The following is a 26,789-nucleotide window of genomic DNA, read 5'->3' on the forward strand; positions in this document are numbered from 1 at the left end:
AAACCTTGAACAAATGAACAACTGTAAATACTGGAAAGCCCTTGGTCTCATGAATGGAAATCACGTGGTTTTATGCAGGACTAGCAAAAAGCACAGGGGTCTGGATACATCTGAAATACCGACGCTTTGTAGGAACAAACTCATAGATTACCAGCAGTGATCTGAAATGCTTCTGAGACTAGCTTGTTCCTGCAAGATAGACAGCATTTAGCGTTCATGGACTTACTGAAAAATTACTACACCTGGGACTTCTTTTTGGTGGAAAAAAAGGAAAAAAAGAATATTGGACCTCACTCGAGTCATAACTTATATTTCTGGAGGCACTGCAGCACTAATGGCTCCATCGCTTCTCCTTTGGAGGGCAAAGATGTATGAGGAGAATGTTTTCATCTCTCCTTTCAGTCTTGCCAAGCCCTGGGCTCTCCTACTGGGAAGGAAGCAAACTTAACATTCAGAGGTTCTGCTCATACTAAGACGACAACTTCTTATCTCCTGTGCTTTTTTGGTTCAAGAGGAATAGGATGGTTATGATCTAGTAAATTAAGTATTTTTTTCATTAAAACCATAACTCACCAAAACAGACCAGTAGAAAGACAGGGTGCCACTTCTACAGAAAATTTTCTGATGATTCAAGCAAAAGGCCATCTTCCTCTGCCTTTCATGGTTGAGGGGAGGGTAGGATTTCCTGAATTTCCCTGCAAGAAGACAGGAATTAAAGAATCATTTTAAAAAAAATACTTCTGTTAGCAGTTGCAAAGGGAGAGGCTGGAAAATCTCCTCTAAGTGTGATCTGTTCCTTTTCTCCCCTCTAGCCTGAGTCACAATTGTTAAATGATTCTGAGCAGTATCAAAGGAGAAGAGCACCCGTCTGCGGCATGCAGCTTCTACCAACTCACTCTGAATGTGTGATGAATTATGAATGGTATGTTGTGTAGATCCCTATTTCCTAGAAAACAACCTCTGAATTTACTGAAACTTGACTAGTAGAAGCTGTGCTGCTTCTGCTGCCACCAACAACTTTCCCTGCCTATGGTCCAAGAGTGGTGTCTCTCATATCAAAGACTCAGCCAAGGCCTCCCTTCACAGGTCCCTACTCCAAACATATACTGAGCTGGACATTGGGCAGTCATAAACTCGCAAACAGCCCCAAGCCCCAAGGAGTTTAGTATTTCAGTAAAAAAAAAAAAAAAAAATGTAGAGTAGACAAAGGATGGTACAAAAGATGCAGGTACACATGCTTGAAGGCAAAAAAATGGGTCAGTGACGGAGGCTGAGAGCGTCAGTCATCCAATTTCTGTCCTGATGCTTAAATCAACAGCCTTTGCTGCCCATCTGCATTGAAATCTGGCAGTTCCAAGCACTGTATCAATGCATTCTAGTGGGTTACTGGGCTTCCTTGCTTACAGCAAAACATAAAAAGGTTTCTTATCTCTGAGATCGGAACTATCTCAGAAATGCAAGATGAAATATGGTTTTAAAAAGTAATTCCCAGAAGTAGGCAGTCACACCTATATATTTAATACTGTCTGGTCTAATCCTCAGACCTTTTTCTGAATGAGCCTAGTCTCCTAATCCTCGTGTATTGCAAGGTTTATTCATGTTTTTAAGGTACTGGACTTCTCTTTCCTTTCCATGCTGAATTGAAATTTACTGACTCATTATTCATGGGAGGCTAGGTCTGATTCTGTTATCTTGTACCGTTTACAGCTATGTGACGCTGGTGTGAAACACTACTATTCTGAATTAATTGGCACTTCATATTCACACTGGACTGACAAAAATGGCTAGGTTAGATAGTGGAGTAGAGTAGTGGAGAAGCACGTCTTATATATACACACAGTAAATATATATATATATATATATAAAATCAGAGGCAATAAAAATTAGATGGTGAAATTCTCCACTTATGGGCATGATGCACTTTAGCTGCTTTCAAATGGACTTGTTAAAAAAATACCTGTCACAATTCTAGATTATGCAGGAGTGTAATTTTTTCTCTCTCCAAAATGAAGGCATTTTAACATAAATATATTTTAATTAAAACATCCTTTTTAAAATCTCCTCTCTGCCTTCTCTTATGGCTTCTGCAATTTTAGACAATCTGAGGTACTCCTTTGTTGGCATTAAAGCCAGAAAGAAGCAGTGGCAGCACCATCTCTAGGCTAAGTAAGAATCATTCACACGTGTCAAAGCAAATAAAAGAGTTTTGATCACTTCGAACACATTACCTAGGTATTTTCTTTAATTATGGAAAATTTTAACTGCTGTTGTGTAACTCAACAACACATGGCATCACTTGATAAAATCCTCACTTTTCTCCCCATTCAGGTCCTAGGAAGAAGAGAGATTCTGTTGTAAAACGTATGGAGAAGGAAAACTAAGAACCTTTAAATATCACAAGAGCAATCCACTGGTTTGATTAGGGTTTAGGCCATTATTAGTGAAATAAAGAGACAGATGTATTTTCAAAGACATTAGAACACATACAAGTCCCAAAGTCTTCACTAGATTTCACCAGCTTTGCTCACCTCTGGACTTGACTAACTATAATGTCAGGCATGGTGGCTGATCTTTATTGGCCTTTTGATAGAGAGCCAGGGAGGGTTCCTTTTTTGAGCCCTTTGGTATGAATGAATGCTGATCTCCTTAGAAAACCATACCAATGTATGGCTATTGGTTTTGTTTACAGCTTGGTAGGTCTTATATCAGATAATTAATGAGGAAAACATTCAGAAGAAAAAAGAAATCAGGGCAATAAAAATTTGGGATCACCAATTTAAATCTATGCCAATGATATACTACGATATACACGTTCATTTACAGCAAGCTTCTAAACGTCTGCGTCCAAGCAGCTGCAGGTGATAAATGCCCCCAAGGTGGGTGCCACTGAATGAACTGTCAGGCCTGATTCTTGTTCATTTCTGCACTTCTTTGGATCAGCCAAGGGACAGGGGAATTGTAATAGGACCTTTAGTAAGAGGCTGCTCTCCATTGCTGTCTCCTTTCAGTGCATGCAAGTTTACTACTAAAGCAAAAACAAGGTCTTTTCAATACCAGAACATGTATTGGCTACAGACCATTTTTTCTTACCCAAAATAAAAAAGGTTTTATGATTAGAAAGTAATTCGACAGTGATAACAAATTCTGATTGGGATCTTTCTTGTCAATACCATTGTTGTGCCACGGTTCTGTGAAACCTTGAAAGCAGACCCGCACTTCCAAAGCATTTAAGAAAACACCTGTACCTGTGAAAGAACTCTGCATGTTGTTAAATACAGATAGAAGGAAGCAAACGCCTCACACTCATTCAGCGGATACTTCTCTGTTCTGCTGAATTAATGACTAAGAAATCTCAATTCCCCTCTGAAGCCAAGGTGCGTACGCAGGGGCTAACCGCAGGAGAGATTATGGGTGTGATGTTCTCTGCTGGTAACACTGTTAGCATATACCACTGCAGAGAATTCAAATGTCCTGACAGAATTGGTTATTTCTTCCCTTCAATACAGCAAAATATCATTTCTCAACATAGCTGCTGGGCAAGATCAGCCTGAAGGGTGTCCTAAGCCCAAAAATCTCACTCAGGAGAGGTATTCATACACCTAAAGAGGAGAACTGCATTTTCAGTCAGCATACAGGGGCCTTTTTCACAGACCCCTTAAAATGCAATATGGTTTTATTCCCTTATCTGCTTCTTATCTGCGAGTTCTACCTGGCTTAATGAAATGTAAGCATTTCCTTCTACAGCTTCAATTCTCAGGGATCTATGACTCTACAGTAAAAATCCACTCCAGGCCAAAATGGAGCAGACGTGCTCTGAGGCTGCTGGAAACATTTTCCTGAGTTCTTGCTGAAAAATGCTTTTTGTTTCTTGTTTAACTCAGACAATTGGGCTACTAACCCCTGCTTAATTATTCTCTGAGCATTAAAAATATACATAAACTGACTTTGATCACTTTAAAAGACTCTTCAACTTATTCTTCAGGGAGACTGTTGATAATTAATAAAGTCAGTAACAATAAAATGAAAACATATAGAACCTGTACACATTTATCTGGGATCACAAAGCACATAAACACCAAGACTTTTTTTAACCTATTTTACAGATGGAGAAACTGTGCGTGGAGAAAATTCCCTGCTTTACAGAAGAATCAGATAAATAGATACCGGTAGTCCTGCCTCTCAATTTTCCTAACCTCTCGTCTGTTTGTCTTCCAGACAATTTGTATTAAGCACTGATTTCAGCACATATTAACATGTACATTAGACCACCTAAGGGTAGGTGGTCTAATGTACCCTATCACCTAAGGATACTATGATAGCCTTAAGCATTTAAGGGAAGGTACTAGTTTTTTTTATATGTGACAAGGGGTAACCTTCATATCTCTTTGGCAGCAAGGTTGGATTTGAAATGCAGAGGAGTCTGTTTGCTTCATATCCTTCCAAGCTCATTTGTTTCTTATTGGCCGAATACTGGCACAAGCTACCTCAACCTTGGAGATATCCAGGTGTGGACCAGGGAAGGCCCTGAGCATACAGAATCACAGAATCATTTAGGTTGGAAGAGACCTCCAAGATCACCTAGTCCAACCTCTGACCTAACGCTGCCAAGTCCTCCACTAAACCATATCACTAAGCTCTACATCTAAACGTCTTTTAAAGACCTCCAGGGATGGCGACTCAACCACTTCCCTGGGCAGCCCATTCCAATGCCTAACAACCCTTTCAGTAAAGAAGTTCTTCCTAATATCCAACCTAAACCTCCCCTGGCACAACTTTAGCCCATTCCCCCTCGTCCTGTCACCGGGCACGTGGGAGAACAGACCAACCCCCACCTCGCTACAGCCTCCTTTAAGGTAGAAACTGGTCCAACTTCGGTACCTGGTCCAACTTTGAAGTTGAACCAAATGTTGTATCATATGACCTCCAGAGTGTCCTTCCAACCTAAATTATTCTGTTATTGTGTTCTCTGCCAGTTTCTCTCTCTATTTAACAGTTCACCTTAAACTGTGACGAATACTTTCAATGGACTCTGTTTGCTAATAGGGAAGGTCAAGTGCAGTTTTGCACCATGTCTACCCAGGAAAGCAGACAGGAGAAACTCCTTGATTGCAGGAGAGCTTTGGTAGCATGAAGCAGAGGTTATTTTTAACTGGTCCTTTGGCAGCAATTTGTTTCAGATTACTGCCCTGCATTTACTGACAACAGACAATCCAAAGAAACTCGTTCTTTGTAATTCCTACTTTGGCTACACTGTTGAAAAAGGGACATTGTGAATAATGGGACACTATGAAAATACCTAAATATTTTAATTAATATAGTTGATCATGCTCAAGAGGACAATGAAATAATGTCATATATAACTTCTTTTGTCAAAGACACACAAGAGACAAACAGGAAGATAACATGTAAGGAGATAAATGGGAAGAGGTATTATTACCATTACCACACTTTTCCAACACAGAAGCAGGTTTCTTAGATGTACAAAACCAACTTGATTTATTAAAGGAGGACTGAGCAGACAAACCGTGGTTATTAGAATTGTGAATTTTGGCCTGACTGTTCCCCTCAATTATCTTGGAATATAACCAAGAGATCTCCTTTAGCCTGAGGAAAGCCTGAGGAAAGAAGGAACTGAAGCAGAAAAAGCAAATACTCCTAAGACACTCATTGACATTGGGGGCTGATACCATCTTCATTGTAACTTGATTAACCAAATTGCAATCCAACAGCCTTAAAAAAGATTGATTTAGTTTCTATATGAGTCTTACAATGCAATGAAAATCTCTTGAAGTAAACCTCGTGTGGTAAAACCCAGTAGATCTGTCTCCTTTTGGATTAGCTGACAGGTATATCCAAAACTTCTTGCTTCTCTTTGCTGACTGACTGCCCTAAAAAAAAAAAATTAATAATTAAAAAATTAAAGATTTGGAGAAGACAGTTGAGAACATATTATTTACTACAGGAAAACTGTTTGACATGTGACTAATCCTTGACCTGTCCCTGGGGTTTGGTAAGACAGTCTAATGACGCCAGCCAGGACTCTGATCCTTGCTGTAGAGTCCCCTGAGACTGCCACTCATATTTAGCAGCACCTGAAGTGCCACAGCTCTCACTAAGCTGGGAGCAGGAGGCAGCCACCATACCACTGACACAATGCTGTTGAAAGATGCCTGTGTGACAAATGTCCCAGAAGGTGTGCTCTATCTTAAAGACCAGAAAGTACCAGAAGACCCAGTTCAAGCAGGAAGAATTTAAGTATGTCCTTAACTTTAAATACCAAAGAGAGCTTGGAGATTCAAATGCTTGCTTAGATTTACACTCATGCTGAAGTGCTATCTGTATAGGAATGGTCATAAGCGTGTACTTACATACTGGTCTCCCTCCAAGCTTGAATGTCAGACTGTCTTTGCAGGTGAGACTTGGCATCTTAAGCCCACAGGAAGAAGGCTTGGCGTAATCTTCAGTTTTAATGCGGCTCTTGTCTCTCCCTTCTGTAAGAATCAAAGCCCCTGTGCTTTACCTACTGTTTAACGTTTCTCTTGTATCTTTCTTTCTGCAGTATGTGGCATTTGCCTCCCTCTTCTTCATTCTGGTCTCCATCACCACCTTCTGCCTCGAGACCCACGAGAGATTTAACCCCATTGTGAACAAGACAGAAACTGAATTCATCGGAATGACACCCAGGTGCGGCACTACAGGGAAGCAGAGACTGAAGCCTTTCTCACCTACATCGAAGGTGTCTGTGTGGTCTGGTTTACATTTGAGTTCTTGATGAGAGTCACTTTCTGCCCAAACAAGGTGGAATTTATCAAAAACTCTTTGAACATCATTGACTTTGTGGCCATACTGCCTTTCTATCTAGAGGTTGGACTCAGTGGCCTGTCTTCCAAAGCTGCTAAGGATGTCCTGGGCTTCCTCCGCGTAGTCCGTTTCGTGCGAATCCTGCGAATTTTCAAGCTGACCCGCCACTTTGTTGGGTTGCGGGTCTTGGGACACACCCTCCGTGCCAGCACAAATGAATTCTTGCTGCTCATCATATTTTTGGCATTGGGCGTCTTAATCTTTGCCACGATGATCTATTATGCCGAGAGAATAGGTGCTAAACCAAATGACCCTAGTGCCAGTGAACACACACACTTTAAAAATATCCCCATCGGCTTCTGGTGGGCTGTTGTCACCATGACGACCCTGGGCTACGGAGACATGTATCCTCAGACTTGGTCAGGCATGCTGGTGGGGGCCCTCTGTGCTCTCGCTGGCGTGCTGACCATTGCCATGCCTGTCCCTGTCATTGTGAACAATTTCGGAATGTATTACTCCTTAGCTATGGCTAAGCAGAAGCTACCAAAGAAAAAAAAAGAAGCATATCCCGAGGCCACCCCAGCTGGGATCCCCCAATTATTGTAAATCTGTCGTAAACTCTCCACACCACAGTACTCAGAGCGACACTTGCCCACTGGCCCAAGAAGAAATTTTAGAAATTAACAGAGCAGGTAGGAAACCTCTTAGAGGAATGTCCATCTGACCGTTAACCTCCATCCCGCGTAGTGATTTAAGATTCAGCCAGACTGCTTTCTTAGAGCAATGGGTAGCACATTTATCCATTCTAGTCCCACCATCACACAGTGAATAATATGTGTGAAGTCTAGGTTGCAGGGACAAATGGTACAGTGGAGGCTGATCAGCAAAACTAAGGATGACAGCACGCTCTAGGAGCCCAAACTTTGGTCCTGGTTAAGGGCATACAAGTCTCAAGATATTTTGAAGAGCTGTTACATCTAGTGGAAGAATTTTGAGAGTTCTACAGCTATTTTGCTGGACTGTGTAATACATCTCAGAGGCTCCTGAGAGCTGAATGCTTCATAGAGCAGAGTAGGAGCCAAGTACTCAGCAATTACAGAGTTTTCTGACAAAACAGGGCTGGAATTTGAAACAGCCAGATGCTTTCTCATTTGTTCCCAATTGGGACCTTTCATCTGTTTTAAATGGCAGATATTGTGCATCTCATTACAGAAACTAGGTGCCTAGTAAGTCGAAGGGACAACTATACCATCATGCATATTCATGAGACAATCCCGTCTCTTTCTGATGATTATTTCAAAGTAGAACAACAGCTCAAATTCTTGACACTAATATAAAATGACTCACTCTGAGACAAGACTAGATGTAAGGATGTTTATTCCATGGCATGCAAACCAATTATTCTATAATATTCCACTAGAATTTAGCATTTAGAGCTATGAAGAGTTTTGAACTACATTTTCTAAACCATGCTCCTTTTGCAAGTATGGGTTGGTGAGTTATAGCTCTTTCAACCCTCTAGCAGCAAAGGCTGACTGGAAAAGGTCGGACTGGTCAATACTGGCCGGTTTGACCTGAACAGTGATCGCCTCATAATATGGTATTCTTACTTTTAATTACACTGATTCATGTCAGCAATAGGTGAAACCAGAGCAAAACTAATCATGCTAATTCTACTGGGGGGTGGGGGGAATGGAAAAAATACTAGTCACCGTGGAATATATTATAATATCCCATGGCTAGTGGTTAATTATGGGAATATCTCAGTTTTATGAGACTCCTCCTATAGCACATAAAGTTACGGGGCTCCAATTTGACTATTTCAACCCCATAATCTACCTCTACCCACGGAATATCACTATTTATTCTATGGAGTAATTTCAAAGTAGATAACCATGTTGAAAACAAAGCCAACTGCATTTTTGGCAGACGTTCCAATGAAGTTGCATAGTAGACATTCTTCAGCCTATTTCAGAATATTCCTGTGTCGTATTAGATAAAACAGATCACCAATCAAGTGATTTTAACTGACATCTAGACAACAAGAGATGCTTTGAAGGAGCTAGCGTATACCTATGATGGTCTTGTGTTATCATTTTTTTTACTTTAAAGAAAATTCTAATTTGTTATTCATCCTGAGTGAGGTATTTTCTTGTCATCTCATAGCCATGCATGTTGATGTCATTGTGAGAGGCACAAAGAAAGCGAGACTTTCCTTTGTGTGTGACTTCACCTATGCCAGTGCTAATTTTGGAGGGGAAGAGCTGGTGGGAACTTTTCTTTTCTCTCTTCTCTTCTTTCCTTTTTTTCTTTTCCCTTTTGTGCAACTGTGTAAAATTCATTCAGAAGGTAAAGAGCTTTCATTTTCTTGTTAAATACTGCTCCATTGCAACAGGCCAATCACAATTCACGTGACTGATAGACTGTCTCTTTCCTATTGTATCTTTGGTGCATAAGCGTATGGTTTTATCATCCATTCCCCTCAGGTTGCAAATGCTTATCACAACTCATGTCCAAGCAGCAAACCTTCTCATAAGTAGATGCCTTTGGGGCATCACATATCAAGAGGCAAAGAGGGCACTAACAATACGGTGTGTTTCTTACCACGCCAGCTACCCAATTGTAAAGTGTATGAGACACCTGACTTTTGAGTACTTTAGCAGCCAGCTACAGAGTGACTTTCATCTCAGAAATCCTTTGCTTTGTAAAGTTCCTTCCATTACATACCCTGGTCCTCTCTGGGAACTAGAGGACTAAGAATTCTACGAGTTCAATGCAAATCCACACTGGTATCCTGAGAATACGTGTAATTTTGGTTCAATGTGGAACTGTTTTGCCATCAGTGCTCTAAAATCAGCTGTTACCACAATATCCATGAAGTATTGACAGTAACAGCAACTTAACCTATTTCTGCAATAATTAATTAGAAGAGGATATTTTTATATACGTATACAAGCATATATATTTTGAGAAGTAACAAAGCACACTTATACTTCAGCTAACAAAATGGACTCAGTAACACTGTTGCTGGAGACCTGTTTCTGATAATTATTATGCACCACTAGCAGCAAAAATTGTTGCCTGCATCTCTCAGCTCCCTCACAAGGAGAAAGATCTATACGCGTGCAAGAGAAAAGTGAAAAATAGTAAGATCAGAACTGGACTGTTAAAACAAGATCTGCATTGCCTTGTACGTTGAGGTTCACTTTATGTAATATGAAGCACTCATACGCACTGACTTGTTCCTGAAACTATAACCTGCACATTATATAAAAACAAAGACTTACAAGTTGTGAATGTTCCCCATACAGTGAAATATTTACATTAGTTAACCCCACCTAACTGTAGACAACCAGTTAACATCATACTAGGAACTCAGCGTCCATCAGATCTAATGTTTCTAAAATTATGTCCAAGTTGTTCAAGATATTTCTTGTAATTTGTAGTTGCAAAGCTTCAGTGTGGCGGTATCTAGGAGATATATAGCCATATGATGTGTATCTAATATATTCTTTAAAAAAAAAAAAAAAGCAACTATATATAGTTGCTCAGGAGAAAGGGACATCACATGAAGTTAATAATTCCATATATTATGTGTGGTGGAATGATTAAATATTTCACAAAACTGTGAGGAGTATGAAATAGTTCCACATATGATTATCTCTCTACAGCAAAGTGCCCCCTTACGCACTGGGTCAGCAGTTCCCAGCTGATCTCGGTCCATACCCACACAGTCAAGCAGGCTCTACAGAGAGCTCTGCACAGCCACATCCCAGCACCTCCTCTCAGGCTAAGGAGCACTTTCTTGGCACAGACATGCAAACAGAAGAACTTTGCCTGCAGGCTGCACAGCTGTTGCCAATGATGCTATGGTCATTTGCAGGCACAGCAAAGAAGTTTTGAATTGAAATTCTGGTAGGTTTGAATCGAATTGTTAAGTTGGCCCCAACACTCTCAGCATCCAGTCCTATGTTAATCTGTATCTGGCAGGAGGGTATTTTAAATAACAGCTCTTGGTTTTAATTTGATAAAGAATGCCAGAGTTCAGCTCTACCATGCCCTCCCTTCTCTGCATCAACTCTTCCTGCTCTCCATCCCACCTGTTCCCCCGGTGGGTGGGTGGGAGAGCAGCAGAAGAGGAGGAAAGGCATTGCAGAGGATGGCAAAGCTACTGCTGTAGGCAGGCCTTCAGCAGCAGCAGCATTAAGAAAGCAAAGATTTCCCCTCAGAGACCAAAAATTCTTCTTCAAGACAATTTCTGATGACCATAAACTCTCAAGATACTGTTTATATAGTGCCTAGAGGAACTGGGCCTTTGATGATACAAAGGAGCAGATCTCATCTGACCCATTTGACAAAAGCTCCTTGACCCAGGAGCTGTAGAGGACACTATAGGTGTCTCCTCATTTAAAATATACACACCAAGTTCTAGCATTGCCATGTCAAACTACTAACTTTGTTATGTTGCAGTATTGTGTACATGCCCCATTCAAGATCAAGGCTTCATTTTGCAGTTGTCAGATCTGGAAAAAACACTATTTTACATCCAAATACCCAACAGCCTAAGTAGAGAGCAAAGAGAAAATGGAAATAACCTCCATTTTTTGTTTAAGGATATGAAGCTATTAGAGAGTGTTCAAAGGAGGGCAACAAAGATGGTGAAGGGTCTACAGGGCAAGACGTATGAGGAGCGGCTGAGGTCCCTTGGTGTGTTCAGCTCTGAGCAGAGGAGGCTGAGAGGAGGCCTCATGGCGACCTGCAGCTCCCTCACAAGGGGAGCGGAGGGGCAGGCGCTGAGCTCTGCTCTTTGTAACAGCGACAGAACCCGAGGGAACGGCATGGAGCTGGGACAGAGGAGGGTCAGGCTGGGTGTTAGGGAAAGGTTCTTCACTGAGAGAGTGGCTGGGCACTGGGACAGGCTTCCCAGGGCAGTGGTCACAGCACTGAGCCTGCCAGAGCTCAAGAAGCATTTGGACAACACCCTCAGACATATGGTCTGATTTTTGGGTGGTCCTGTGTGGAGCCAGGAGTTGGACTCTATGATCCTTGTGGATCCCTTCCAACTCAGGATATTGTATGATTCCAGTATTTTCATTTGACTCTTTAACTTCATTTGACATCTTGACTATTTAATTCTGCAACATCACTTGAAAGATCTGTGGCAAAGCCATGAGTTAAACACAACTGAGCACTGGTCATAACCATAGTCCACTGTGCTGCAGTGTCTTTTATCTAAAGGCTTCAGAGTACTCCTATCAGTCAGTATCATAACTGAAGTAAACAGAAAGAAAGAAAAAAAAGCACAAAGCAAGCAAAATTTGCTTCAAATTCAAAGCAAAACGAAAAAAGTCAGTCTCAAACACTCAAACTTATCTGATTTCTGCGCCAAACCACACATTATCCTACAGGTAATTTATCTCAGTACATGCAGTGAAATACATTAAGGCACAAGTTTGTAAGAAAACCTCAAAACATGCAGAACAAATTGTGAAAGTTTTGTTACGGAAATGTTACTCAGCTCTTTAGGCCCTCTCTTCTGTGAGCTGTGCACTTATATGAAGTTCACTGCATGGTTACATATTAAAGGTGCCATAGATGAAGAAGTGAAAGTTATATTCTGACACTGCAAAAGATATTTAGAACATGAACAGAATTATAACTTCATTTGATGTCTACAGCACTCTCTGGTGTAATAGAGCAATGGTCTTAAGAATGCATCCATAACACAGAAGTACAGATGAGGGTTATTTTGGTTTTGTTAAGAAGCCTATCCCAACCTTTGATTGTTTCTGTACATATACTTCCAACACCTGCACACACGACATTTATGTTGATTTTAATATGGACAAAGTAAGAATTTCTCACCTCTCTCGTCCACTCTGCATGCAGCTTCACTTCAGCTATACTCCATGGATACTGTATCTTCATACAAGTGTATCATGCAGACATGTTGGGTAACTTTTTCACAGTGTATTGATAGCAAAATACTCTATTCATTGCATATCTGAAAAATTTGGAAAAAATATTATTAAATTCAGGAGCCTAAGAGAAGGAAAATATCTGTCCTTACTAATACAATCTTTAGCTTCAGAAAAACTTTTGTGGTTATTTTACTTGCCTGCCCAGAAAACAATTGTCCAGAAGCCACTCCACAATTACCCCAGTGTCTGAATAGTTAAAGCCATCCTATCCCTGACAGAGGGGAACTACATTGTTATAATGACTCCAGCGTGACATTAGGAACTTACCATATCAATGCAATTTACTGAGATAGAGCTGATCTCCTTTTAAAGAAATATTGTGGAATTACCTATTTTTACTTTATCAGTTATGCTTTCCGAAGGCACTGCTCTTTTCTCAGGGCTTCATTTTTCATCCCTTCTGTTACTGTAACCTAAATAACCTGTATTTCTTGTGGAACACATTGGTTCTAACGTCAGAAGTGTGCTGAGCACTGTAATTCCAGTGCCAATGCTCAGTGGGAGCTGGGGACTCTTGGCAGTTCTTCTCACAGGCCCATTATGCTGCCTAACATATAGCCGTAGACTGTGAACTTCAGTGGTTTTCTTTTGCAGATAGCAAAGCGTTGTTAAAGCCATGGGTAGGCAGTCACTGTGGTGGTTCTTCAATTCACAGGGAAGAGAATTCTCTGACCAAATGCCTTTGAACATTAAAGAAAAAAAAGTAATATGACTCTACTAATTTTAGTGTCATAAAGCTTTTGACCCTCTCTGTAAGACCAAGAGCAGACAACAATGTAACTGAAAAGAGTCCCGGTCTTTTTCAGCTCAGACGGCTTTGATGTTTGTGTGCATTTGATATATTTAAGTATATTTAAAAGGCAGAGGATAAGGTAACAGGGAGATGTTTTTTCTTTCCTCCTGGTACTTAGCTTTCCTAGCTTTTAAAACTCCATAATCCCTCTCTCCAAATGGCAAATGAGGTAATGATTGCATCTTAACATCACTGAAGATGGAGGCTGGGTCCTCTGGGTCTAATGCAGAAATTGTAACAGCTCAAAATAATAGGAATAACGCTCACTTCTTCTCATTCAACTTAAAATACATTTGTCTGAAGTTCCCCTTATGTTGAAAGAAGAGTTAGGCAGTCTAAGAGAGTAATTCACTGATTTATGATCTGAATTGCACACCAGAGGTGGCTTTCTCGATAATTTATCTCAGGTGACTGCAGCTCTGACTTAAGATCCTCAGTTAAGTGCCTATATTTAGGTGGAAGCAATCTGGATCTATTCCTTGCCCCTTGTGTGGCATTTCTGCAATCTCATAGCTATACAATGTAATTTTTTGTTGTACAATTATTCATCTGTCATTTCCTGTAGAGATACAATCAGTGGGTGTCACTTACACTATAGTGCTTGCTTACATTATGATTTGAGTAAGAACAAAATTCTCTATACCAAGTCAACTGAAAGCAAAAAGGAAAAGCAATGAATTCAAGCACAAAGGGTTACCTTCTTTTTGGTCCACATCCATTCCAGGTCTACGATGGATGAAGAGTTTTGCCATCCAGTTACTTAAATGGCAGTGAGCAGTAGCCACAGCCTAGTCCCTAGTGAGGAAGGTTTGAACAAAGCCCCAGAGCAGTGCAGCAGTATGGTAAGGTATTTAATGGAAGAATAGAAGTAAAAAGAGCTCCTTGCAGGTCTGGACTGGCTTCTGTCCTATCAGCAGAGAAGTCTGGGGGATTTCCTTCAAAACTGTTCTTCTTTTGCTGTCAGTCCCCAAAGCAGACACTTAGATGCTTTTCTCTGGCACTATGTAAGACACCAAAAAAAAAAAAAAAAAATTCACCTTACACAGTCCCCTGTGGACAACTATATGAAGGGGCAGGGCTACACTTAGCTGAAAAATAATCGCAGAACTAATAAATCTTAGGACTTTTCATGCCTTAACTTAATGAGCACGAGACACTTTTAGAGATAGGTAAACAGATAGAGACACTCCAGCCAAGTCAGATCAGCCTCTGCCAATCCTCCAGAACTAGGTATCTTTAAATGAGGTAAACCATCTTTCTCAAGCATCCTTTCACACCATGTGCCTGCCACTATAGCTCCCATGCCATCCACTGCAGAGTGAATTCCTGGGATATCAAAGAGGTACTCTTGGCATCTCTCCCTTCTGCTGGATTAAGTATGAATGACGCTTGTAGGACAGATACAACAAAAGTCACCTTTACTGCAATAGCACTAGATAAATGGGATGATTTACCCATTACTACAAAAGGCCAGGGCAAAAAGGGTCTAGGGTATGAGGTGAAAGCTCTGTGCCCAGCCCACTAGCTTATATCCCTCTTACTCTGTACTTGATGGATATTTTCTCCAAACTTTGCCTATTTGCTTGTCTGTTTATAAGCACAAAGCCGAAATAAGAAGCAATTCACCATTCCCACTGTCATTGTTCTTTGTATTCATCCATGCTCCATGTCTCAGACACCTTCCATACTGTACAGATCATCATACTGTATTCCTCAGTCAGAGCGGTAATGTAAGACTGTAGCATGACTCACCCAACTGCATTTTCCTGCAACCTCTACCTGACCTGTCAAGGACCCACCACGCTCTACAGAATCTGATGTTAGTGGGATCTCAGAAGGCCAGGATGAGTATAAGTGAAACCCCAGAAGCATCAGGATAAAACTAGGAGGGATCTTCCAGCTCTCTTTGCAATGTAGCACTTCCAGGAGCAACAGTTCTCAGCACTGCACTAAACACGTATTCAGTAATACCTGTAGAGGTGATAATATACTGGATCAACTTAATTAGAGCTCCTGTATTTCCTCTAGAGGTACCAGTAGGTAGGCAGCCAACATACTGTCACCTCACTTCAAGAAGTAGTGCCTCTCAAAGGTGATATTCTCTGGGAGTGATGTTACTATGTTGGCCAGTTAGTTCTGGGAGAGGCGGTCACCACCGTCACTGGAGTGCCTTTACTGGGGGACACGGCTTCCTGGAGGAACCCAGGTCAACACGGTGGTGAGTAAATGTTGAAAGAGGTAGGTTGGGTTGGAAGGCCTCTGCATATTCATGTAGCATACTGAATTCTGCTCTCATTTGCGCCAGCAAAAATCCATCAGTGTGAAATCTACTCAGAAGACCTTCATAGCAACTTTCAAAGTATGCAGTAATATAAACATCAGGAAATTTTAATAAAGATACCTAGATCTAACAAAATTTTTTAAATTATTATTTTAATGGCCTTAGAATATTGGGATAACTAAAACTGAGTTGTTATATAGGAATCTGTTAATTCTTTTACATGTTCTTCACATTTTCTCTCTCTTTTTCTCTTTCTCTCTTTCACTCTGTTTGTTAACATTTATTTGTTATTACTGTACGTTGCTTGCAACTTGTGTATGTTACAGACTGTCACTTTTTATTCTGTGAAGTTTTTCTCCAATTCCATCAACCTGAGCTCCATGTTGGGCAGCCGAGGAGATTACAATACAGTTATTTAATGCAAAAGAACAAGGAATGTCACAGACTATAGGTAACTTCATTGAGGTTGTGACACAAAACCTGATGCAAGGTATTAATGCAAAGAGTAAGTACTCGGTATTACAATAGAACTACTTAGTTAAATTACTTTTTTTTTTCCAGATAGTCTGCATGGAAAAAAATTAATTCTTTATTACTCTCCAGCAGAAAAATTCCCAAGCATACCAATTTAGGATTTTTTTTCACTGCCATTTTGAAAACCAGTGATGCCCACATTGATGAATCATTATTCATTTTCAGAGGCTTAAATCCATATTGCCTATGCTGTTCTTTATGCTATACTTCCTTCCATACTGTCCAAGCCATCATTTCATCATCCTTTGTCTGTGGTTTAATACATCTGCTCCATAATTCTTTTTATAATTTAATGAAGTTATATCCCTTTCACTCTAAGGACCTGCTTTAACAACAACAAAAGTGAGCCCCTACCCATGGGATCCATGCTTCTTAATCCTGCATGAAGCTCTGGAGCCCATAAAAATTGATTTCTGTAGCCAAAGATGGTCTGGCACACAAGCTTAATTGTTATTTTGCTGAATCAGGTCCTGACCAAGGTATTTTGTTACAATCTCCCACATCTACCCAACAATACTTTGAAAGAATGGTACAAAATAGCTGATAGACATCTCTGATCATTTTCTAGAGGGAGAACATGAAGTTTACTGCTTCTAAACTTCTTCTTAATTGCTAGTAAATTCTACGCTAACTCAGAAATCACTATAGCCATGTACTAATTCAAGAAAAAGCTTATTTTTCTCAGTCTGCAGTTTCTTTTCTTCCCAATTAGCTATTATGTCCTAAGCCTCCTTTAAAAAGTGAAGAAGCACAGCAGAGTTTAGATGAAGTCTAGTATAAAAATAAAAAAGATTTATACTGATGCAATTGATGAGTGGCCAATGAATACTAATGGCCAGTAAACACTATCCAGGCAACCATAAGAAACACAAGTTGATATAACTGGTGTGAAATTTGAATTAAGGAGACTCGAGAGAATAGGGAATTGAACTGTAAATACCAACTTTCTACACAACATCTCAGAGAGAAATGGAGGGATATAAAGTCAATGGGGACTTTCAGATGCTGAGCAGCTCTTAACCTCCACGGATCAGAGGAAATGTCTTTAGATACTTGGATTCACACCCTTATCTTCATCATAATCATTTGCTCAGCACTAGAAGTATCAGACAAAAGCAATGCTGCAAAAAGCAATGCAAAATTTTTGCATTTTCTCTAGAATAAAGACAGATGGGAAATTGTCTGTCCTCCACCAGCAACTATAGCAGCCCTGCAACTACTTCACTTCGCACTTCCAGCTAAACGTCTTGTAGCTGAGAAAAGCCAGAGCACAGCAGCTCTCCACCCTCATCTTGGCCATGCCACCTCTGTTCCTGTATCATTCTATCAGTAGCCTTAGGGACAGAGAAAACCATCCTGCCAAGAAAGTTTGCCATTGCCAGCACAGCATGACATGGCTAATGTTTGCCACATTAACAGCCCTTTTATATCATGAGAAAACTGAGAGGAGAGTGAAAAACAAGAGAGTAACTTATTAAATGGACAACATACCATTACTTTCAGCAGGGTTCCAGGTGCGTTAAAGGTTTCTGCCGTGAGGGACCTCAAGGACATCCCTCTTCATGAGAGACTTCAGGCAGCTACTGAATGTTAGGAGCCATGCAGAGTAACAGGGGTTGAAAATAAGCAAAGACCCTCAAGCTGTGAATGAGAACCAAAACGCACACAATCAGGAGCAGGACTATCCACAGACTGTAATAATGGCAATGTCAAGTTTGGGATCAGGGTTATAAGAGCACAGCTGAGATCTAAACAAGCTGTAGATTCATTTTTAGCTGTACATGGGATGGTGGTATGGAGTTTAACTGTAGTTAGACATGGTCTCCCTAGTAGAAAGATCTTCATCTTTCAAGCAACTTCCTTTCTCAGTTCTGTCCCTGTTTTTGCACTCAACTGCTCCTACCTCCTTACTGCTAGTCAACCCCTTCTCTTGGGGCAGGAGTGCAGACCCTTGAAGTCCTCTGAGTCTTTGTGGGACAGCAAACAGCTTCTCAGGGAACTTGTAAGTGCTCAGCCTTGGTCCTTGTCTCTTTCAATCCTTGAACAAGGGTGGCTGGGAGGAAGAAAGTCTGTTTCTTTCTGGAAGAGATTGCCAGTGACCTAATGGGACCAAAGAAAACAGACCTTTGTTTACTATTTGCTGTGTTTCTGATCTGAGGGTGGGAAGGCCCCATTTTCTTTAGTACAATGCCAACGAACCTGGTGCAGATCATGTAGCCAGTTAAATAAAGCCAGTAAAGTCACTAGGACAGTCTGCAACTGATGCTATGACAAAAGAGAAGAGCCGTGCAGCATGCAGACAGTCTCTACTGCGCTTTTCCACAATAAGCAGAGTATACTGATGCAAAATCCAGAAGTTATCTTAAGTGTTGTTGTTTTTCAGAATGCCCCCAATTTTAAACTGTCTGCTTGAGAACACCCAAGGTATTTTAATCATACTTTCCTGCAAATGGAGGCAAAGAAAACAGGAAGGAAGATTAAAAACAAAAACAAACAAAAAAACTATCAAGTGGAAACCACACAAATGAGGTAGTTGTGAAATGAGCTACTCACCTGGGAGATCTGCTGAACACTTTTTTCAGCCTCTCAGTCAAAACTCTGCAGGAGAATGCTTAAAACTTGTGCAGTTAACTAGGTGTTCACAGATAGTATGATTATGGAGATGAGGTGCCATGCTGGGGGTCAGAAGATTTTGTAAATAACCTCTTAGATAGCAGTGGGCTAGTTACTTCACCACATGGTAGTTTTACCCATCTGTAAAACAGGGATGATAACATCAGCTATTCTTCATGAAACAGTGTACAATCTGAAGAAAAATGCTATACAAGCCTAGTTCAGATTCTGCTAGCAGGGACAGAAAGACTCTTATGAATTTGGTGTCAAGCCTTAGAAGTTTTATGCGCCTAGAAGTAGTCGTCATTAGTATGACCATGCTGGTAGTCACCAGACAGCAATTGTTTCGGTAGTTTTGCTTTATCTGGACTTCTCTCAAAGCCAAAGTCAATCTTCGAAAGAGCAAACACGCAAATGGAAACTTAAGAAAGCAGCCAAATAATATAATTTCACTCCATCTTTAGACCTCATTCCTCAAATTGTTCAGCATGTAGATCTGCTAATGAAAAGAATGGAAACCTCTCACTGTTGACTGATGATATCAGTGATGTTTTCTTTATTTCCATAACAACCTATATACTTATTAAATATTATATGATTGTTGAAACTCACCTTCACAGAATTAGGTGCTGTAGACAGTGGTTTGGAACACAACCACTCAACACCTACCAGCTACCAGCAACAGATGCAGTCTTCTGTGCTGGTAATTTCTCTGCTTCCTAAATATCCTGCAAAATCATCACTGAGGATTAGCGGGGCTATCCAGAATGTGATTCCTGGGGCATAGCCCATGCATGGAATAGGCGAGGGACGTTAGTGGGACAAGTCAGTGATTTGTCCACATCTCCGGCTACTCAATTCTCTTTCTATCAAATAGAAATAAAATTGTAAAGTTGGGGATTTTCAACAACAGATATAGAGAAAAATTCATCCATGTTAAAGAACCCTGAGGAGGCTGCACAAACAAGTTGCAGCTCAGGTTGCTAGGGATCTGTAACACAGCTTAAGAAATAAATTCCAAGAAGGTCAACTTTCTTGTCATTCGACCACAATGGAGCCTGAAAGCTGCTTCCAAAAGGACCGATGGCTGTTATCAGCGAGCAGCCTGACTTGCAGCCACCCTGCTCAGAGGCGTTTTGAGCTCCAGAAACAGACCAGCGCCCCTTCCATCACTCAGTTTAGTCTGCAAACCCAGGCTCAAGTGTAGCAATGGGAATCTCAGATTTGTCAGTGCCCAGCCGTGCTGACACAGCTGCCTCTCCCATGTCAGGACTAGAGCCATCTGCTTGGAGCAGCAGAGGCTTATGAAGAAGCCCAGTTCTTTGCTCATCCCCATAAGGCCAGCAGCTCTCCCCAAACCCAGCTACGTGGTTTTGAAAGCAGCAGCTCAGTACCTGCAATGTCGTGGTTTCCATGGCAGCCGTGCCAGGGTTTTGTGCCAAGAGTGGTTTTGAATTGCACTATTACAAACAGAAAGCAATTGCAATTCACTGCAACCTTAAAATTTTAGTACCGTATTGAAATTAGCCTCTACAAACATTAAAATGCACCCATAGGTTTTTTTTGTTTTTTTTTTTTTAGTGTTTTAAATGTATTGAGAGACCTGTTTATTTCATTGCTCACAAAACAAAATGTTACTACCTCTCCCTCTGGGGAAATAATTGGCTAATTCTACACAGAGAAGAAAGGAGGCAGAGGTTAGATTTGCAAAAAAGACTGTTTTGGTAGTGACAAACCAGTGATAACTAAATACAAATAAAGACATAGTATGCAATTACCAGTGCATAGATAGATGTGTAGTATGTGTCATATACATCTTCGTGTGTGTGCATGCATGCAAAGCAACAAATATAATCAGTATCATGTAGCATTCAGAACAAAATAGTATATAAATCTAGAAGAAGCACTGAAATTAACTTTATCCATTGACTTTGTCTTTCCTTAAAGACTTACTTGCAGGACCACCCATTGCCTTACAGTGTCTAGGTAATAAGCATTGTGCAACCGAGGTGTAGGATGCTGCCTACAGTTAATGTGTCTCAGCATTTGTGAAACTCCAGAAAGCACATTTTGACTGTTTTTTCCTCCCTTCAACCAAAACACTCATATTGAGCTGTGCCATATTTCGAGTATATTCTCAATATACTAATTTGCACTTTAAAACCCTAAAATAAATCCTACACTAAGTAGCACTTTAAGTTGTTTTTTTAAACTTCAAGCAAGTCACACAGAGAAAACAGGCTATTCTCAGTCTATCCTCATGGGAATGTGTGGAGCAAAATGGGCAAATCTGACAACCTATTTTTATTATTTACAACCAAGGGTAAATTTTACTCCATCTATTTTCCAAATTCATGGCCTGCTGTAATGTTTTATATATGTAGTGTCCTGTGCTGGCATTGCAAATACTGTGCGAGTTTCAGAAGAGAACACCAGAAAATTGATTGTTTTTTGTTTTTGTTTTTTTAAATCCACATTCTGCTGTCTTATTTCCATACATAACGTACTCTGTGTGTCTGAAATGTGTACAGCCATTCTGCATGACTGATACTGGAAACAATATAAAACACCCTGGGTAAATTCAAGGAGGGCAAGAGCAGAAATTTTCCCCTCAGGGAATATTGCACAAAGGTATAAATCAGCACAAACAGAATATACTCAAATACTAAAACACAACTCACAGTCCACTGCCTCTCCAAAGCTCCGAGCAACAGTAGGCTTCATGATAAGCAGGTCATTCATGCACCATCCAATGTCATGCAAAAACATGATCCAATTTCTAACCGGGGTCTTCTGCTCGCAGGACTAGGACCAATGCACGCCCGTTTCTGAAACTGCCCCTCTGTGCGGAAGTACAGGCGGCTGCTGTCACACCTAACATGATCACGTTTTGTTTCTTCTTCCACTTAACAGACTTCATTTTATTTTAGTGCAGTGCACACGAACGCAGTGTCTAGGACAGATGTGCTACCTTTTATAGTGTCGCTATAGAACTCGTTAGCTGTGAACCCTTAATTTGCAGCTGGAACTAATAAACAGTGCATAGTGTTTCAATAGCCTTCTGCTTATATGTTTGAAGATTCGAAACTGAATGGTGAGGTGGCCAAGGCGGCGCTGGCAAACGAAGACTGTCCCCACATAGACCAGGCTATTACGCCTGATGAGGGCCTGCCCTTTACCCGCTCTGGCACTCGGGAGAGATATGGACCCTGCTTCCTCTTATCAACCGGGGAATATCCCTGCCCGCCTGATGGAGGAATAAGAAAGGGTATGTAGCTGGGGGTCCTGTAACCTGTAGTTAGCAACCGTTTACAACAAATAAGAGAAAGTCAGCTGTAGCACGCAATAGTGCGCTTGCTGTAGAGATGCACGTTTGGGCTGGAAACCACCACCTGATGTCTGCATTTGGAGTTTCTAACCTATTTCTTTCAGAAAGAAAAGCCTGAGGAGCTGTAACTACCCCATACAGCTATGCTAGGCAGTTGAGTCTTCCACCCTAGCTGGTGCAGCGAGCTTTAGTGGAGAATGCTCTACAATGTCCCTAAATTAGCCCATCCTCCAAGGAGAGGCCAATTACCATTTGACAGCGATGAAGGTTTGCCACTTGGAAAGCTCATGTATTTTACCAATCTCTGAGGAGCATAGACTTGGAGGTGGCAGACAACAAAAGTTAAAACAAAAAAAAACCATCCTCAAGGAACATGAAATGATTGGCTGCCTTAACAGAGCACTAAAACAAATTATTTGGATATTCATACCTGTTTAGTTCACTAAAGGAAGAGAAGCACACAAGAACATCTGTTAGCACAGGTGTCTTACAATTGGAAAATAATCCATCTAAAACCACTTTCATAAATAAATCATTACTAGTTAGTTTCTCAGACTTCTGACAGCTACAGATCTCTCAGAAGTAACTGCATTTTAGTTTGGTAATGACCAGAATCATCTATTTAGTGACAAAAAAGTCAAATCAAATGGGAAAAACCCTTCCCTTCTTAAAACAGGCTGTTTCGTTTAGGTAACTTACCCTGAGGAAACCATACAAACAAAAATTAAAATTACATATATATGCATAAAAGTTGATACACAATGGGGAAATTGGAAAAGGTCTCTCTCCTCAAATCAGTGTTTATCACTGGTGTACTGTATATAGTATATGATATAGTCAATATTTTAAAACTGCAAAGATTGTACAATGTAACCATACACTGAGTATGGAGTATAGAATTCCCATGTGCCATTGTATGATGGGCAATAGTTATAGTAAATGCCAGTTATAGATAGTGTATGTATTTATAAGTTTAAAGCTTATCATCAACAAAGATATAGTTGGACCACAACACTTTCATATGAAAGTATAATCCTCTAAAATTTACCTTTGTAGCAAAGTGTTTTACTTGATTCTGTATTGGATAAGCATTGGCCGCGTTCATTCAGCCTGGGCGAGTTCGGGTGGTTCCAGTGGATCAGGGGAACACTCCAAATGGCACATCCTTTGGGATGAGGAATGTATGGTTTTCACAATGCACTGCAACCGCCTCCCGTTACTGAGTGAAACGGAGGCCGGTTGGCTAAAGAGTAATATATGTCAGCATATTGTTGGCCTGTTTGAAACACGTTGAGAGCATCTTAATTGTTGTTCCAACAGAATTTCATCCATAGTTTGTGCAACTCTCTGTACACTTGCTGAGCTGTTTATGTGCATGTCTGAAAAAGAAGGGTGGTGGGGGGAGGGAGGGAAATGATGCATGCAATTTTGTTGTCTTTTTTTTTTTTTTTAATGCTGAGAACAAAGGAGTAGTATCTCTATAGCAACACAATAAATTCCATGGATTTTGCTACTTGCTACTTCTTCTTCTTCATTTTTTTTGTCTTTTCATCCTCCTCCAAAGCTACCAGCAACCTTAATTTTGCCTGAGGTCAAAATGCATGAGGTGGCAGGGAGAGGTATGCGTGAGTGTATGACTGAGACATCAAAAACCCCCCTCCCATTGACTTTTTTTTAGGGTACAACCACATTGCTGCCTGTAGGATCAATTACAAAGCCTAACCATCCTTGAAAAATGATGATTTTTGTTTTGTTTTTTGAACTTGTTCTTTTCTTCAATGGCCTACTGAGTCACGTTGCAAGCGATACTACTCTCGCATGTCGGTGCATGCAGATGCTACTGAACTGGCTACAATGTTGACCTCATTCTTAGTCCATTCTGTCATTGATCCAATGCTGTACTTTGCATTTTTCTTTTAAATGAAGGTTACGAAATGTCACGGAGCCTTAACAGCATAGCTGGCATAAGTGGAAAAGCGATAGGATTATCCTCAGTGTCTGCGCCCTACAGCTCTCCTAGTCCAGTGAGACGTTCTTGGTCTCCCATCCCATCTATTTTGTAGCATGGATCAGTAGCAGAGAATGGTCTAAAAAGCTTTATTTTCAATTAGCCTATGCTATGTTGCATATAATCCAGGTGACTAAGTCTGAAGATGCAATGTCTCACAGTAGCACCTGCTGGGAATGGTGTTACTACTGATGCTAGGTGACAACACTCCTAAATAGCACTCAGATGACAATAGGCAGGCGTTTACATAGTACTGGTGGGCCATACATGCTGCATGGTATCAGTACATAGGATGAAGGGTAGATGCACCAGATAGCTTCCTTCCTGGTGCATCGTGCTAGTATATGCTTATTGTGGCTAATGGCGGATCTACTGGCTCTGTATGGAATGGGTTAGGCATATAGCCGATGCTGAAACATGCCAACGATGGAAGATTTTGCTTTTCTCAGGATATTTTTGAGCCATAGAAACCCTGCAGGAGTTTGAGCAAACAAGCACAGTAGGATGAAACTTTGCATGGGCGCCTATTTTAAGCTGAAAGCAATACTCAGACACACTGTAGAGAGGTCTCAGTCTGGCTGACTGCATGGAAAAAAAATCCTGTTGAAGAAGAATATGGCTGCCTCTGCATGTAGCTATTTCACCTTTTCCTCCTTCCTTTAAAACTAAGATGCCAAGCTTGATGTGAAAAGCACAGGGAAGAAGCTCAAGTACTGATTGTATTCTTTACATGCAGATCTTTGCAAAGAAAGTCCAGTCATTGCTAAATATATGCCAACAGAGGCAGTCAGAGTGACCTGACAAGGCGAGATGGAGATGAACATTGATGGCTAATAAACATCTGTGTGGAACTGTGCAGGCATAGAAGACCTTCTCATTTGGACAAAGTTAACTCGCTCCATGCAGGTTTTACGGATGATTCTTCATGGTTCTGGAGTTGTACTAGAGATGCAGGCTTTTTCTACGGCCAAAATGTAACAAAACTGTAGAAGATCTTTTTTTTTTAAATCTATTTTTTTGTTCCATAGCATGAATTGCATGAAGACAAAAATAGAAAAAAAATAAAAAACAAGAAACACTGCAAATGTATGATTAAGGAGAAAAAAGCAAAGTTATATATTTTCTTTCAAAGCTCTTTACTTTTACATACATTGTTGTAGCTAAAAATGTAAAACATAAAACTGTACATTTCTTTGCTATGGATCGCTTCTTTTTGTATACAAGATACAGAGTAATGGTTTTAAAAAGTGCAATCAGGCAGTCATCGGTCATATTGACCACGCCTTCACAGTTCATCACACCGACATGGAAATCAAGAACTTTTAATCCAACTAGAAGTGTATAAAAATAAGAAACTTTTTCCTGTCTGTTTTTGTTGGCATGCTTGTGACACATGGGACCTTCCTTCGGACCTGACAGTAACAGCTGGTCTAGATTTAATTTTCCAGCTCTGGTTATGTTGTATTTTATTGATGTATAGATCCAACGTAAAGACCCTTCATAAATTGTTCATATTAAGTAATCAGTATGAATTTTAAACAAAAAAGGTGTTATTTTAAAACTGGGACTTATAGTACAAAATCAGGAAGATACTCGAGGATAAATTGTCTCAAAGTTTAAGAAACAAGACAACAGCATTGTATGCAATTTAGTACTGAGTAAAATGCATGCACAATGTTATGCAAAACAATTCTAGCATGAAATAAATTTTGTATCATGGTTTCAGTGCCTGCTGTATAGTGTAAAGGGGAATCCTTTTCTGAAGCGATCAGGGGTTTCCAGAGACTTGCTTCTAAAATCTTGAATAAATACAGTGTTCTCAACAGAAACGTAGGAGAAGAGCTTGGTATTGCTTTGGTTCTACAATGCTAATTTGGGTTAGTAGATAATAAATGAAGCCTGCAAACACTTGATACAACCGATGTCTGAAGAATTCACACCATTAGTAATTTTAACAGGGAAGATTTAAAAACCCTATAATTATCTAGATATCTTCCTTTTCCCTCCTCAACAACAATAAAAGTTTGTCTTTTTAGCTGATTAAATGAATTCAGTTTTTCTTACTTCTTTGGGCCCCGTCCTTCACTTGTTCTTCACTGAGCCACTGAGCCTCCTGATACAAAACCCTGAAAGAAATCCAGGTGTTTGAGTCGTATTTTATTTGCCACATGAAACATGCAGCAGTAAGAACCAAGAAACACAACAGGACAAATTCATTTTAGAACCTAGAAATGACAGCTATGAACTATGTGTCAACAGCATTTTGGTGAAGTACTTTCTATAAGGAAGGATACACCTTTATCCTCACATGAAGCACTTTAAAAGAGCTGGCAACCTTCTAAACAAAAGCTATGGCATCTGGGACTGCTGATGAGGAAGAAAATGTAATAGAATAGCATCCCTAAGGTCTGGAGGAAGTAGAGATTAAAACAAACAAACCAACAACACCA

At 40.4% G+C, this 26,789-nt stretch overlaps 1 protein-coding gene across 1 annotated transcript in view; it reads left to right on the forward strand.

The window, feature by feature from the left end:
* The window catches only part of KCNC1 (potassium voltage-gated channel subfamily C member 1), a 105,920-nt gene extending 80,780 nt beyond the window's left edge, over nucleotides 1-25,140 (forward strand). The window contains 5 exon segments of the mRNA XM_035550194.2: nucleotides 6,560-6,662; nucleotides 6,665-7,350; nucleotides 7,352-7,493; nucleotides 22,083-22,271; nucleotides 25,076-25,140. Of these exon segments, the coding sequence (XP_035406087.1) occupies nucleotides 6,560-6,662; nucleotides 6,665-7,350; nucleotides 7,352-7,493; nucleotides 22,083-22,271; nucleotides 25,076-25,140 (1,185 nt within the window).
* Nucleotides 25,141-26,789: the final 1,649 nt, after the last annotated feature.

The sequence above is a fragment of the Cygnus atratus genome, chromosome 5 (genome assembly GCF_013377495.2).
Source record: "Cygnus atratus isolate AKBS03 ecotype Queensland, Australia chromosome 5, CAtr_DNAZoo_HiC_assembly, whole genome shotgun sequence".
Lineage (NCBI taxonomy): Eukaryota > Metazoa > Chordata > Aves > Anseriformes > Anatidae > Cygnus > Cygnus atratus.